The following is a 16795-nucleotide window of genomic DNA, read 5'->3' as shown; positions in this document are numbered from 1 at the left end:
AACCAACACCAAACGAAAAGAAATACGTAGCTCCATGGCATGTTCAATAGGTCATCTTATCAAGGTTGCATCGGAATCAAAAGGCCGGCAAGTCGGAGACGCAACGGTTTATCGATGGGCAGTTCCGAACCAATACATTTATCATGGACCGCAAGTTGTTACCCTTGTCCAACAACCCGATACCGGAGTTTATCATCAAATTCCAATCACCACCAACTATGCAAGATGGTATGTTTGTCAACTATCCCAACTCTCAAGTTCGTAGCAAGTGCCAACGATTTGATCGAAGGTCAGATTGTTCAGCAAACCCGGCCCGAATTGAGCAAAGTCTCATTAATAGTAAGTAATTTTGAATAATTTTTCAGCAATAGTAGCTTGGGTAGTAAAATACATGTGTTTTTTAGTGATTTACCATAGTTGTATTTTCTTTTTGTTTTCTGTATTATGATCTTATGTTTCTTTTTCGTTTGATTTTCAAGCATCAGGGTCTATAATATACTTATGCTTTCAGTCGATTGAATCAAATCACTTAAGAAAATTTAAATGTTATAGTAATTAGTTAATAAAAATGTATATTTTAGCTTCTACTTACTTGAATTTAAAAACCGTTAATCAAATTGATACTTTTTTATTGATACATGATTAACTTTGTTAACCTATCATCTTGCGTCACGTGTTTTAAATTAATAAAAAATTTATTAAATACCAATAAAAAAATTAAATTAATTAGCGCTTTCAATGGTGCCAAATTATAGAGTTAAAATATACATTAACCCAAATACAAATTTAACTAAATGACATGATTAATCATTTAAATCTCAATATTACATAAAATAATTTATTTAAAAAATTAAACTTAAATTAAATGTGGGTTCTTTGGATTAACAAATATTAGATTAGATTAATTATTAATTTTATGAATATTGGAATCAACTAAGGATGACAAAAAGGCTTTGAGAATATCACTTCGTTAACCAAAATAACTTACTTTTTTCAAGTGGAAAGTATTTCTCCTTCTTTTCTTTTCTTTTTTTCTTGTCTAAGCAATGAATTTGAATAAAATTATTCCTTATTGATATTATTCCTACTTTTCCAAATTTGATATCCAATTAAATATTTTGACTTCAAAACTTGATTGGACTTGTTGGTAGGGAGCTTTAAATAATTCCATTTCTATCTCTGAATCCACTTCAACCATCTAAGGTATTATCTTCCAGAATTTCATAGTCCTCTCAATTTCTATTTCAAATATTTAACTTTTTTTTAAGGGAAAAGGATGACATTGAAAAGCAGTACAAAGGAAAAAAAATTGGGTTTCAATTGTTGACTTTAAAACAAATGAAATATTGTAATTCACCATCGGAAAAAAAAAAGTTTCAGTACCTCAGATTAAAAAGTAAATTCATCATTTAATTAAAAATTACATCCACTTCTATTGTTAAAAATTAGTCAACATGAGATACATGTATTGCATGTCATATGTCATTTTTTATTATTCTGTTAGTTTTTAATAATAATAATAGATGAAATCAGTTTACTCATAATTAATTTGAGTAAAAGGGACAAAATACATCCATGATATTTTTACCATGAATATATCTTCTTCATCGACCTCTAAATAAATTTGAGAATTAATATTTAATGGACTCTAAGCCATTTCACTCTTATCAACCAAGTTTCTAATTTTCGAATTTGAAGTACAATTAAAAAGCAACCAATAATCTAACTTTCGATATATATATCAATCACGCCGGGTTTTCTCTACACCATTCACGGCGAACACACAAAAATACAGAAGGATACTTACAGAAGCTATATTTAGAATAAAAAGGTGACTAAACTTAAATTCTTCCGATAATTTAGTCCTTTCCCATTGTAAAATTGTGGCAAGAATTTTTCTTAAAGGGCTAAAACATTATAAAAAAAGAAAAACTATGGCTTTCCACAAATTAATCTCATTGTTAAGTCTCTTCACTTCAATCCTTCAAACTTGAAAAGAAAAATTGTAGCTCAATTTGAAAGGTGACAGCAATGGCATTCGTCACTAAAGCTCGAATTAGCCTCATTCTTCTCTTGTGCTTAGTTGATCGCAATGGTTGCGAACGGACAGGTCCGTTTAATCCAGCCGAAGCTTTAGTTAAAGCTAAAAATGCCGCTGCCGGTAAGTTAGGCCCTGATGTTAAAACTTTTAATGTGTTGGACTACGGTGCAAAGGCCAACGGAAAGACCGATAGCTCGATTGTAAGTTTCGTTCCATATATGTGTATATATATTATGGTGTTGTTTGATTGAATTGTGGTTTGCTGCAGAATTTTATAAGGACATTCAAAGCTGCATGCAATTTCCGTGGAAATGCTATGATGGTGATCCCTAAAGGGGACTTCTTAATAGGGCCAATCATATTTCAAGGGCCTTGCTTCAATCCATCTTCTCTAATTATTCAAGCTAACGGAATAGTGAAAGCACAAGCTGATTTGTCGTATTTTACCGGAGGAGCCGACGATACGGATTGGATTACGTTTCAAAGCATCAACGGATTGATTCTAAGCGGCACCGGTACATTCCATGGCCAAGGTGCTAAGGCATGGAAATACAATGATTGTGCCCATAAGTCACATTGTGTCCGTTTAGCCGCAGTAAGCTTCAAAATAACAATTGGAGATTAGATTTTTTGTTTTTTCTTTTTTTCCTATGATTTAGTTTGAGATAAATTGAAGGATTTAACATTTATGGTGTACAAAAAATGCAGAATTTCAAGTTCAATAAGGTAAATGATGCAATCATCAATGGGATAAATTCTATAGATCCGAAAGGGTTCCACATAATGGTCACCGTTTGTCGAAACTTTAGGCTTTTAAACCTTAAGTTGCAAGCCCCTGGAGATAGCCCCAACACTGATGGCATTCACATTAGTAAATCGACTGTAGTGAAAATAGCCCATTGTGTTATTGGCACTGGCGACGACTGTGTCTCGATGATCCATGGGTCTATCGACATCAGTGTCAACAAAGTAATTTGTGGCCCAGGTCATGGTTTCAGGTATTTTTATATCTTTTATATCCATTTTACAGTCTATGTAAGATTTGAACATGCAATCTCTCTTTAGCAGTGCATTGTGCCTCACTACTGCACCCTCCTATACATTAGATTGGTTAATTTTGCATACTCAAAGGTTTGCGCATCTATAATCATTGACAGTGTTGGTAGTCTCGGCCATTACGATGACGAGGCAGATGTTAATAAGATCGTCGTGACAAACAGCTCGCTAACAGACACAACAAACGGGGTTCGAATCAAAACATACAAAACCGATTCCCTTAGTAAAGCTTCGAGCATATTTTTCACAGACATGATTATGAATCGAGTCAAGAACCCTATAATCATAGACCAAGAATACGGAAATAGACATAGTACTCAGGTAACTTAAACTTATTCTCCCAAATTAACAAATACCAATTTCCCCGTTCGGAAAACTAAAATTTTGAGCTTTTTGGTTTCGCTTTTTTGTTGCGTATTATACGAAAAAAAAAAGACATCGAAAGTGAGTATTAGCGACGTTCGATTTGTGAACATCAAGGGAACTTCAATAAGCAAAGTTGCGGTACAATTCCTTTGCAGTAAATCGAATCCTTGTGAAGGCATTCAAATGAATAATATCGACTTACAGTACGTCGGACCACCTCGTGACCAACAGCCTTTCGAATCTAATTGTACTAATGCCAAGGTTTCCTACGTTGGGTTACAAAATCCTCCGCCGTGCCGTTAGGGCGGCGCATGGCATTCAAAATCACAGGGTAAAAAAGGATAGAAAGTAGTGGAGCTAGTGTACCATGTTAATGTTGTGAATACATCTTAGCCAATATAGGGTTTAGAGAGTATTTTGTAATGCATTCAAAAAAAATATGAATTCCAATTGTCTGTAAAATTTTGGTATAATTATGAATATAGTTTATTTTGCTTTACGTAAGAATTTGGTTCTAATACTTTAAAAAAATTTAAAATAAGTCATGAGTCTTATATTTTCAAAAATTCCTATAAATAAAATTATAAAGACAAAATTTTAAATTTATAAAGAGTATAAGAACTAATGATATATTTTAACCTAACAAGAATTTAACTATTATTATTTCAATCAAAATTGAAATTTTAAATTTTTAAAAATACAATGACTAAATCCACGTGTAATATAAAGATTATAATTATAATTATTTAAATTTAAACTAAAAATATTTTTATTATGTAAATTGAATTCTATTCAATCGGACCGGACTGAAATGCAAAAATTATTATACTTGGGCCGGGCCCTTGAACAGCTATACATATAAGTTTTAAACTAAAAAGGTTAGGGTTTGTAACGCATAATTGGTTTTTTATGGCATTAATGAGTTTATAATTTTTTCAATTTTTTTAATTTTCTGGTTTTTTTATCTATTATTTATTTTTTCGAAAAATTCCTTTCTTTTAACAATAAATCGTTGGAACCGGTGACCTATATTACAGTCACAATCTAGTAGCGTCGAAGAAACAAGGCTTATTATCAGAGAGAACCAGCGTTGCCGGAGAATGGCTTCCGTCAATGCCCGACGATCTCTATCAACCCTTCTAAGCCGCGCCCTCTCTTCTTCTTCTTCCTTTCCTTCCCATTCGCGCCTCACAGTTGCTCTCCTCAACAAAACCCCAGTTTTTATCCCCGAAGCAACCAAAATCCAGACCCGAACCAAGACATCCGCGTCCGGTTACTCGCCTTTGAACGATCCATCTCCTAACTGGAGTAACCGACCGCCGAAAGAAACGATTCTCCTCGATGGCTGTGATTATGAGCATTGGCTTATCGTTTTGGAATTCCCAGAAGACCCAAAACCTTCCGAAGAAGAAATGATCGATGCCTACGTTAAAACCCTCGCTTCTGTTGTCGGCAGGTTTTTAAATAATAACAATTCCTTCAAATTTCATTAATTTTGGGGGGTTTCCGGGAATTTGAGAATTGGGTTTTATTTTTCTTTTTTGTTTGTTCTAATCTTGTAGTGAAGAGGAAGCGAAAAAGAGAATATACTCTGTTTGTACAACGAGGTATACTGGGTTTGGTGCTTTGATTTCTGAGGAGTTGTCTTATAAAATTAAAGGTAATTTCATTTCTCATTTATTAGGGTTTAAGGTTTACATGGTTTTCTTTCTTTCTTCCTCTTTTTTAGTGTACTTGGAGGAAGAATTAACAGTGATTTTCATTGTATGTGATGTTTTATTAGTTGTTTTAGGGTTTTAAATCTCCCAATGTTATTTCTTTTTATACTATTTTATTAGGGTTTAAACGGTTCCCCCTCATTCCTCAATTGTTTTGAAGTGCACAGAAGTCGGATTATATTTTGCCTTTTTCTACTCAAAAAATAGCAAACTAGCCCCTATAATTCTCAAGAGAATGACTAGTTTGCTCTTTGATCTAACATACATGAACTAACTTGCCCATTTTCTTAGTAAATGGGGCAAAATGTAATCCGACTCTTAGTATAAGGGCCTCCACGGTACTTTTAGGTTTTAAAATTTCTAAATTGTTAGTCTCATTTGTTTTTGTGAGTGGTTTTGAACTTATCATTGATGAGCCTGCCACTTTGTTCTAAAATCAATCTTTTTCATACAATTGACATTATGTTTCTATAGGGTTACCTCATGTACTCTGGGTTTTACCGGATTCGTATCTCGATGTTCCAAACAAAGATTATGGAGGTGGGTAGTTTAAAGAATTCAAAAGTTAAAAGATTATGTTTGTTGCTTATAGCCATTGAAATTCCCATTCTCAACCAATTTAATCTCTTTTCTTGATGGATTGATTATCAGGGGATTTGTTTGTTGATGGGAAAGTCATTCATAGACCACAATATACAAGCTCGGTGCAGCCATCCAGCGGCAGCAGAGTTCGAGGACGTGGTGATAGGCATATAAGAAGATAACCTTTTTGAGACTATGGTAACGAGAAACCGATCACCACCGCCATCTACATCTTCTTCCCTTTCTTAGGTTCACCGTGTTGGTCTGGGCTTTTCCTTGATTTAGGAAACTTTTAGAGTAAAATGCTATTGGTTGACATATATCTTGTTTGATGGTGATGACTTCATACATGTTTATCTAGCATATTTATGAAAGTTGGGAAATATGAACATTTGCATATAATTGTTGATTTCTTGCAGTAAAAACTGGTCCATGACACTTCTTCTTATAAACTTCTAGTTCTTTTGCTTTTGACTAGTAGTGCATCAATGTTGGTTGAAATCTTATATGGACAGGTAAGTGTATGATACGAGTATGTTTTTGTATATTTGGAGGATTTTTGTTGGATCGGGTCCTTGTATCTATTTATAAATATATGTTTAACACATGAATCGGGTGCGGGTTCTTTTAGGGGTGGAAATTATGAGGTTGGGTAACATTGCTTTGAAAAAATGATTCTAAATACTTAGACCAGCCTTAAGCACTGTTTTGTTTCTGTATTTAAAAAATATCACTAAAATATCATCAACATTGTCATTACCCTTCAACATTATTTTTCTTGCTAATGATTACTTTACTCGTGATCTTTCAAAATTCCATTCATTGAATCCCTCATACTTTTTCTACTTATTTAATTTGGTCTTAATTCATTCATTTTTCTTGGTTATCATTTTGCCTTTAAAATATTTACATTAATGACTCTTCAAGTTTTTTATATTTACACTTTAGCCCTTAAAATTTTTAATTGATATAATTCAACTTCTCTCCCTTTTATCACTTTATTTCCTTTATTTATTTATTTATTTATTTATTTCACTTTATTGATGATAAAATCTCAATTTTTCAAGCTTTCAAACTGTAACGACTTTTGGGGTGTTACAGTTAACGCCAAAGGTACACTATAGTTCATCAGCTTCGTTGAACCTTCGGTCTCGGCCTCAGATCAACTCAAATCCCTCAATGACCAAAAGATCAAAACCCTATCTTCATTTTCATCTGATTCATCTACTGTACAATCAAATCCCGCTTGGCAACCCAACAAATCGTCACCCACCAACTCGTCCCGAATGAAGCCATTCCAGGTTATCTGGACCCAGTTCCATGGTGGGTGACATTTTGGGAAAGAGCTGGACCTCATCGGGTCCTTGAGCAGGTAATCGTTCTGGGATTGGAATTGTTAACAAGAACCCTAATTTGTTTGGGGATTCGGTTAGCTCTGCTTTTGGACAAGGAAAAATTAATGGTAATTCTGATGTACCTTCGAAAAATGGTAATCCCAATTTAAGAAAAAGCCTGTATTCAATGGGAGAAACTGGCTGATTCATTGCCAAGAGGTAGTGCAAACTTGGGTCTAGTGGATATTATAATAATAATAATAATAATAATAATAATAATAATAATAGTAAGAGTCAGAATTTAAAATGGTAGGTTTGTATGTTATATTAAAGAGTAAATTGATCTTTTATAGTAAAATTTTCATTAAAATCTATCCTTAAAAATTAACGTTGCTATTAAAATAACCAAACAATTACACTCAGTGTATCATATGTATCTAATTCTGATAGAAAAATTAATTTACTCTTTAATATATTAATTTGAAAAGGATAACTCTTAATATAATCCAACTCCATAATATTATTACCTTCAAAATACACCCTAAAATCTAATATTAAAATAAGAAAAGCTAGAAAAAGGTGATTGCAAATTTGTCCGTCTATTATAAATATATATTTTGATTTGTATTATAATTTATAACCGTCGGTCTATAAATCCTAGACCCCAATACCAAAGCTTTTTCCATCTGAAAAAAAAACAGGTTTTCTTTTAAGATAACACCCAAAAATGTGTGGAGGTGCAATTATTTCCGATTTCGTCGCCCCCAAATATGACCGGAAATTGACCGGCGATGACCTTTGGTCTGAACTTGACATATTCTCCGACCTCCTAGGTTTCGACAACAATGGCAAAAGCTTTGTCAATCATCAGTTTCATAACAACAACAACAACAAGCTCATTAATCCAAAAGACAATCAACTTAACAAAGGTCTGGTTTTCTTTTTCCGGGTTTTCTTCAAATTTTTGGTTCTTTTTTTTTGTTCATAGAACATTTTTCTTGCATGAACTTGAAGCTGGAATATAGAGGTTTAATTATGATTTTAGTCCTTCTATTATATTAAAATTTGAGATTAATCACTTTAATTTAATTTGGTATTATTTGGGATTTAGTCCCTTAATTTAATGTTATTAGTAGACTCAGCTTGATAATATTATTAGTTATTATATTAAGGTGGTCTTTTGAATTTTTTTATGGCTGCGTGAAAATCCAAATGCTTAAAGTTGTTATAGAAAAAAATTCAATTTAATATCAGCAAGTAATGGTGTTAATAATATGATCAAACTATGTTAAATTAAAATGAAAAAAATTTAAATTTCTAATTTCAACATAGTAAAGAACTAAAACCACAATAAGACCAAATATAAACATACAAAAAAATGGGGGTTTTTTCTGTGAATTTTTTTTTTTTATTTTTTTCTTTGGGGTTGATTTACTGATTAGAGAGAAGCGAGACGATTCAGAAGACAAGCCAAGTCACTAAAAAGGTTGAAAAGACTCAGCGAACTCGGAAAAACTTTTACAGAGGAATAAGACAAAGACCATGGGGCAAATGGGCAGCTGAGATTAGAGACCCTCAAAAAGGCGTCCGAGTTTGGCTCGGTACCTATAACACAGCCGAAGAAGCGGCTCGAGCCTACGATGAAGCCGCCAAGCGTATCCGTGGTGATAAAGCCAAGCTCAACTTCCCTCAAACGCCCACCAAAAATCAAGCAGCTTCACCAGCTCTTACTCTGCTTCCTCCTGCTAAGAAAAGGTGCATCGTTCCCGAGTTAACTCAACCGAGTTTCCAGACTGACTCACCACCTTATCCTATGGGTCTTGGGTATGGAAGAAGTGAAGATTATAAGCCGATTGAAGTGGTGGAGAGTGAGTTGGAGTTGAAAGAACAAATCTGGAGCCTGGAATCATTCCTGGGTTTGGAGACTAACCATGAGACTATGACTCAGCTGAGTGGTAACGGTGGGACTGACTCACTGGAGCTTTGGACACTTGATGACCTCGTAACTCAGTATAAGCAACGGCGCTAACATGTTCATTAGTGGGGGCGAAAATTAAATAATAGTTAGCGTTAATCAATGTTTTTGTGTTACTTAGGGTTTTTTTATTTATGCTATCATGCATTATATATATATATATGAGAATAAAGGATTAACGCTTTGCTCTTGCATGGATTAGTTAGCGTTAATCAATATTTGTGTGTTAATTAGGGTTTTTTATTATGTTGTTATATATGTATATGCTTATGACTTTCATGTTTGTATCAATGCATTAGTTGCATTATATATATAAGAATAAAGGATTTAACACGTTGCAGTTTAATCAATGCATTTGATGTATCCTTCATGTTTGAATGGATATGGATGAAGATTTTAAGCGGGCTCTATGTATATATGTATCACATACCTGCATTGTTTTTTTATACGTATTTGGAGTAATTAAAAGTATATATTAATTTTTTATCAAATACATATATACAGAGGTAATATTATTATTATTATAGAAAATCCAAAGCTAATTTTTGTAACAATATCTTATTAAATAAAAAATCAGATTGCTTGGTTTCGATATTTTAGGTAAGATCATTTAATTTGTAAAAAATATAATTATTTAAACTTATTAGTTGTTTTCAGTAATATTGCTTATGAAAGAATATATGTAAAAAAAAAAACAACAGTCTTAATTGATCCCTCAAAATTAAATATCCAAATCCAGAAGCGTAGAGATTATCAAAGAATCCAACTCCAAATTGACAGCTTTTGCAACGCAAGGTTCAGCCTACTGAAAGGGATGGATGTAACGAAAAAATAGAGCATGCATGCACCAAGAGGAAACACAACTTCACTTTTTACTTGCGAATAAAATTAATTATTGCTATTATTGTACGTCCAAAACTACGCCTTTGCCGCATCAATTTGGTTTCTTCTAATGCTATATTAAATGTATCCATCATGAAAAACCCCATTTAAAGAGAGACGAATCTAAGGGGTTTAAATTGTGGTGAAATAATATATTAATAACTTATGCTTTGACATTTAAAAATTTTATAAAAATAACACGATAGTCACATTATAGATTGAGAATTTGTTTGGTGGGAAAGCAATTGAAAATTGACAGCTCCATAGGGAAGATGCATGAACCTAATCTATTGGTGCGTCATGAATATTTGAATGATTATAATCATATATAATTTTATTTCAAAAAATAATTCCTCACTTTTTGTCTTTATTTTGTAAACAAACCTCTACTAATAGAATCATCGTAGAAATAGAGATTCATATAATTAGTCAGCCTAATGTGTTACCTTAATTTTAACTTAGTTTATATAATTAAATTAATGGGTTTCTTTTTTTTTAATTCCGTATATGAATAATGTTTAATTATTTCTACTTTTTTTTTTAAATTTGTAAGTGTTAAAAGATTTTTAATGAAAGTGGTTGAAGCCCCTCTCCTTATTCTATTTGAATTTTTTTTTGTTATTTTCTAATTAAAAGACAATGAAAATTTTATTTTAACTTTTTTTAAAATTTAATAGCATCCTTTGTTTTATTCGTTAAATGGTACAACTGCACATTTAATCCCTTCTGAAATTTATAATTTAATGTTAATTAGGTTTTGGTCTTGTTGATAAAAATTGAAGTTTCAGAATATTGAGCATCGAGATTGAAGCCTCGCCATGTCTGAGATATTCCCCCGTATTATTTTGAGTTTAAGTCTCATTATATGTGGGCTTTGTTCGTATATACTCTAAACTTCAATCTGTGATACTTTTATTAAGTTGATTCTAGTTCGAATTAATCAGACATGTATTATTTATAATTCGTATTTATACTCTTAAATATACTTATGAACTCCTTAAAAAATTAATAATTCAAGTAATTATTTTTGACATTATGATTTATTTTTTAAGTTTATCTAATCTCAGACATAAATTTTATAACTTCACTAATCCCTGATTGTAAGATTGATTGTCAATCTTAACATTTTTATAATAAATATACACCCACATTATATCAAATACACATAATTAAATAACAATATAGTATGATTTTGGGAGTTAATTTGGTCACAAGTTGTTTCATGGGATCTTATCTGATGGGTCCTTGAAAGCAACCTTGGAATGCCACTTGAAGGGTTCTTTATTATTATTATTTATTATTTTGTCCAATAAAACATTAAAACATTCAACTTGTAATATTTTAATTAAAAGAAATGTACGTATTCGAATCATATATTATTTATAGAAACATTTTAGATCGAATGTTCATGCACAATTCTAGGATTTGGTTCAGTTTTTTTTTTTTTATAAAGTGACTAATATTATAATTAAATAATTTCATAGATTTTGTCAAACGAATTGATACATAATTGCTCAAACTTTAATGGGTTACTTCAATTCAATCATAGCTAATGTCCACTTGTGTCTTCTTTTTGGACTTCCATTTAAGAAAAAAAAAATCTCTCCTTTTTAAATGCCACTCAATGATGTAATGAAAATTGGATTTCTCGAAAAGAAAACCATAAAAAGGTTTAGGCAATTTACTTTTAATCGATTAATATAAAGTTAATTAAATTATTAATTATTTTAAAAGTTTAATTAAGAGTTTAATTTCAATATTCATTTTATATTTAGATTAAATGTCATCACGTAGCCTAATAAATGTTTGGCACGGTTACTCTAGTAGAAAAACATAGGTGCTTAACTAAGACAAAAAATATTTTAGTATCAAATTGAACATTAACATCAAACTCAAACATTGAACTGAGGCAACATAAAACTCAAGTATTAAATTAAAAAATTTAAATATCAAAATAAAAATTAAACTAAATTTAAGTATTAAATTAAGACAAAAAAGATTTAAGTACTAAATTGAAGACTAAACTTGTACCAAATAATATATTAACCTTAATATATACGGCTCTGAATTTAAATCTATACTAAATAATTTCAATTTTGATTTAGTAAGATATTTTTTTCTTATTTTGTACATTTCAGAATGTTTTGGTGGATATCAATTCAAACCAGGTTGGTAAAAGATATAGATATTTTAAGCTAATTATTGATCTCTTTTTTTTTATAAATAAACATACATTATTATATAAGATTAAAAATATCAAAAGTATCCCTCATTTTGTCCTGATGAAAAATATTTGAGACTTCATTAGGGATAGCATAAAAGACTCGTAAGCTTGATTTTCACGTAAGATTCAACTTGGCCAAGTGATCCGCAATTATGTTATATTCTTTAGATATATACCTCAACCACCATTGTTCTTCAGCTCTCAAGAGTTGTCGTGCCCTTCTAAATACTATAATGCTTGAATCTTCCCACCTGTTATTAGCCAAGGCTTTATTCATTTCCGTATTGTCAAATTATTTGTATATTGGAATTACTATAAATATAATTAAATATTATGAAGCACAACTCGAAAATAACCTATCATAAATCAGAATTTACGCAAAGTTGAAGCACTTCAAGTCTCAACCAATATTCAATATTCTATCACAAACAATCAATATTCAAAGTATGGGGGGAAAAGAAAAAGGGAAAACAACTCTCATGAATTTATTTTGTTGAAAGCAATGCTTTCATATTAATATTTTAATTGAATTAGTTAACGATGATAATTTTTTACCCTAATTAAGGATATTATAAAAGTAAAATAGATAAATTTAAGTAAAATTAAAATGCATAAATTAAATGTTCGAGATTTATTAATTATTATGATTTGGGTCCGAATATATTTTGATTATAATGATTAAATTTAATTATAACTATTGCTATGTAAATTATTTGAGATTGTACTAACTTAAAAAAAATTACACGGACTAAATGCATAAATTAAACATAATTGAGGGATAAAAACAAAAAATATTACCTTCATATTTCAATACCCCAAACCCTATCCGTAAATAAAAATATCGTTACCGTTATAATAGCCACCTCCACATTTCTTCCCCCAAAACCCTCGATTTTCCGGTGATAGAGGGAGACGAGAAAGGGGAAACAACAATGGTGTCTTTGAAGCTTCAGAAGCGGCTTGCCGCTAGCGTCCTCAAGTGTGGTCGTGGCAAGGTCTGGTTGGACCCTAATGAAATCAATGAAATCTCCATGGCCAATTCCAGTAAGTTACTCCCTCTTGAACTTTTTTTTTTCTTTCTTTGATTCATTTTTAGAAATACAGTCCAAATTTGTTAATCCAATATGCTGTAGTATATAGATCGAAGCTGCTATCGTTTGTCAGTGATTTTTTAGGGTTTGTTTGGTTTCTAAGTGAACATAGGAAAGGAAAATGATAGATTTAGGTTCTGAATTTCAAGTTGTAGGAATAGCAATTGATAGTGCAGATTCGGATATTTGCAGTTATTCAAATTGCTTTTGTCGGATTTGGATGTTTTAATTACCATGTTGCAGATTCGAAGCAGATACAGATATTTATCTATTATTTGAATTTTCTTTATTTGGTGGATATTACTTTTTAAATTATTTTTCACGCACTAAATGTGAATATTTGACGGATTCAATTATCTGATGAATAATTCAATTAATTTCGATTCAAATAGTAATAAAGCATTGCAAGTAAGTCAAGTCAAGCATTATTATGTTCGAATTTTTCTCTCTTGATAGATTGAGCTGCTTGAACTTGACAACAACTGAGTTGCATTCAAGTTCTTTTTTAAGTTGAACTTGAGTAGTTCGAGTTACATTTTGGATGGTTCGGGTTTGTGTTCTATCTTAATGTGAAGCAGCTTCATGGCTTTTTTATTATGTTAAAAAATCATCACCGGTTGCAGGGCAGAATGTTAGGAAACTGGTGAAGGACGGTTTTATCATCAGGAAGCCTACAAAGATTCACTCCCGTTCACGTGCATGTAGGATGAAGGAGGCCAAGAGAAAGGGCCGACACTCTGGATACGGTATACGATTAATCTATCTCTGGTTGCTTATGTTTAGTGTGTTGCATACATGATTGGGTTCTGTTCCATAATTTCTATTAAATACTTTCAGGTAAGAGGAAGGGTACAAGAGAGGCAAGGTTGCCGACAAAGATCCTTTGGATGAGGAGAATGCGTGTACTGAGGCGATTGCTTTGTAAGTATAGAGAATCCAAGAAGATCGACAAGCACATGTACCATGACATGTACATGAAAGTTAAGGGCAACGTGTTTAAGAACAAGCGTGTCTTGATGGAAAGTATTCACAAGTCCAAGGCCGAAAAAGCGAGAGAAAAGACTCTATCCGACCAGTTCGAGGCCAAGCGTGCTAAGAACAAGGCAAGCAGGGAAAGAAAGATGGCCAGAAGAGAGGAACGCCTTGCACAGGTAAATGCAAACATCTGTTTCGATTTACCTGTCGATAATCATTATGTGAGAATGAATCGTGGGTTCTGAATTTTTCGAAAGTTCAACATAAATTTACCTTAGAAGAAAACCGGAACATGGTAGCTTTTGCATACTAGGCTAGTACCTTAATGTTGGTTACTCATTGCACCACCCCAAACACTACACCAGTTTACACTACCCTCTGTATTTCTAGAGGAAAGCAGTCGGTTGGTTCGTCAGTTTGGTTAAAAAAAGGGAAAAATCAACTTAGCTAACCAAACCGACATAACATTGGTCGGTTAAATCGGTTTCATAACAGATAACCGACTAGCGTAACCTATTTTAACTGTCTACAAAACATAATTAACCATCATAACCTACTTGACTGAATTGACTTGGCCTTCACCAGTTTAACCATTATAATTGGAATCACTTTTGCTCACCCCTATGTTGTTAGTTTTGGATGTTTCGAGTTATAGTTGGTTCTTAGCGACTGAACCTCTGTTTCTTGACCATCCAGGGACCCGTTGAGAAGACCGCACCTGCAGCTGCAAACCAACAGGCCGAGTAAGATGCATGATAAAGATCACTGCATTGCTGTCTTATCCGTTTCTCAACAGTTCTAATTTGGATTTCCCTTTTTCTTTTCGCAGGATGGTTAAGACAGTGAAGGCGAAGAAGTGAATGAAATAGCGAAAATCAGTAAACTTCATGTCTTAATCCCTTTTATTTTTCTCCGTGGCAGTTTGTGTGCAAAACTCAGTTTTCATTCATGTTAAAATTTTGAGTCATACATTACAGAATTTTGGAAACCTCAGAGCTGTTATATTAAAATGAAGGTTTTTGTGGAATTTGTGTTCTATTAAAATGTCGGAACATCCGATGTATCCCGATTCAAAGGTGAATGCCAGATAAGGGTATGTTAAGTTTCATATATTTGTAAAATCATATTACGTAGTTATGTCTATATATATTAAATACGAGTGTTGGACATGAGTATTTTAAGCAACAATGAAGATGATTATTATTAGGATTAGGGATGTGATTGAGTTGAGCTCTGATTGTAATAAGCTTAAACTTGATTTGACTTGAATCGAATTTCTAGAACTCAAGTTTGATTAGAGATAAAATATTGAACTACTGTAACATTTTTAATCGCCTAATTAAAAGTAATCTCGAATTTTATGCTTGACTTCAAACACAATTATGTTCAAGTTAATAGTGCAAATTAATTTTTGAATAATATGAATTTTTCCTTGACAATTAGATTCTCATTTTGGTACTTCTTCTTTTCTTTTCTTTTTTGGTCTATTTTGCTATTTGAACTTTACAATTAAGTTTATTTTGATTTCTGAACTTGAATAATATAAAAGTTTGATGATGTTGCATTTTGAGATTGTGCCTCATTATTATTTCAAAATTAAAAAAATTATATAAATTTTCAAGTGGTGACATGGTACAATCTCATAGTATCCAAACTGATGGTTGAACTGGTTAGACCATTGGTTTCTGATTCAATTGGTTTAATCAGTTGGACTGCAAGACTAACAATAATTAAATAGTTAATTTAAAATTCTTAAAAAATTAAATCATGTTAAATTGTGTATTTTTGTCCTGATTTTCCATTGTTGTCAATTTCAAGCAATTTTCTATTCAATTAATTCAATTTTTTGTTCGAATTTTTATATTGATCGATTCTCAATTGGACTCATTAATCCAATCTTATTCTTATAATATTGATCATATTGTCAAATCTTAACATCATATTGTGACATCAACATTTTTCACAGTGATTAGGGTGACCTGGTAGTGGATCATGGTATTTTGTACAGTTATTACCATTTGGAATTTGATATATGTGGTTCAGGCTTCAACATTATATATATATTGGTACAACTTCAATAAGAGTTCCAACATGTAAAACGTCGATGTTGGTTTTAAAAAAATTGATTGGTATATAATTTTTAAATAAAAATAAAGTATTTAAATATTTTAAATAAATTATACCCAAGCGGTAAAAGTATTATTGAAACTGTTTATTGAAAGTTAAATTGTATTTTGTCATTTTTACTAAAATAATAAGAACTGGTCAAAAAGTAAACTAGTCATTTCTATTAAAAAGTTCATTTATTTCTATAATTAAAAATTAGTGTGGTTGGCAGAATAACTAAATAGATTTTGAAATACAAGGATTAATTTTTTAACTTAAGCATGGATGGAATTTAAAACAGACTAATTTGCTCTTTATAAAATAACTTTAAATATCATGAATCTGTAAATTCAAGTCCACATAATCTTTTTCTTCGATATTTGACTTAAAAAAAAACTTAATAGCCTAGTGATCTAAATAAAAAATTTTGAACAGTTCATTGACT

At 31.6% G+C, this 16795-nt stretch overlaps 4 protein-coding genes across 4 annotated transcripts; all 4 read left to right on the top strand.

Moving 5' to 3' along the window:
- The first annotated feature begins 844 nt into the window (after window positions 1-844).
- Window positions 845-3964, top strand: LOC107926467 (exopolygalacturonase). Its single transcript, XM_041101430.1, has 5 exons — window positions 845-2241; window positions 2310-2636; window positions 2750-3039; window positions 3199-3418; window positions 3533-3964. Exons 1-5 carry the CDS (start codon window positions 2032-2034, stop codon window positions 3764-3766), a joined length of 1281 nt encoding a protein of 426 aa, XP_040957364.1. The 5' UTR covers window positions 845-2031; the 3' UTR covers window positions 3767-3964.
- A 401-nt stretch (window positions 3965-4365) lies between these two features.
- Window positions 4366-6328, top strand: LOC107926522 (multiple organellar RNA editing factor 3, mitochondrial). The gene is made up of 4 exons (NM_001416029.1): window positions 4366-4919; window positions 5026-5123; window positions 5656-5721; window positions 5833-6328. The coding sequence occupies exons 1-4, from the start codon at window positions 4564-4566 to the stop codon at window positions 5943-5945; spliced, it is 633 nt and encodes a 210-aa protein (NP_001402958.1). The 5' UTR covers window positions 4366-4563; the 3' UTR covers window positions 5946-6328.
- Window positions 6329-7733: 1405 nt separating this feature from the next.
- LOC107926521 (ethylene-responsive transcription factor RAP2-3-like) lies at window positions 7734-9404 on the top strand. The gene is made up of 2 exons (NM_001327263.2): window positions 7734-8026; window positions 8540-9404. The coding sequence occupies exons 1-2, from the start codon at window positions 7825-7827 to the stop codon at window positions 9124-9126; spliced, it is 789 nt and encodes a 262-aa protein (NP_001314192.2). The 5' UTR covers window positions 7734-7824; the 3' UTR covers window positions 9127-9404.
- A 3588-nt stretch (window positions 9405-12992) lies between these two features.
- Window positions 12993-15352, top strand: LOC107926554 (60S ribosomal protein L19-2). The gene is made up of 5 exons (XM_016857437.2): window positions 12993-13222; window positions 13893-14015; window positions 14107-14420; window positions 14941-14987; window positions 15074-15352. The coding sequence occupies exons 1-5, from the start codon at window positions 13111-13113 to the stop codon at window positions 15102-15104; spliced, it is 627 nt and encodes a 208-aa protein (XP_016712926.1). The 5' UTR covers window positions 12993-13110; the 3' UTR covers window positions 15105-15352.
- The last annotated feature ends 1443 nt before the right edge of the window (window positions 15353-16795 follow it).

The sequence above is a fragment of the Gossypium hirsutum genome, chromosome D09, assembly GCF_007990345.1.
Source record: "Gossypium hirsutum isolate 1008001.06 chromosome D09, Gossypium_hirsutum_v2.1, whole genome shotgun sequence".
Taxonomy (NCBI): domain Eukaryota; kingdom Viridiplantae; phylum Streptophyta; class Magnoliopsida; order Malvales; family Malvaceae; genus Gossypium; species Gossypium hirsutum.
Note: the sequence above shows the minus strand (reverse complement) of the source record. Positions and strands in the feature narration are given on the sequence as shown.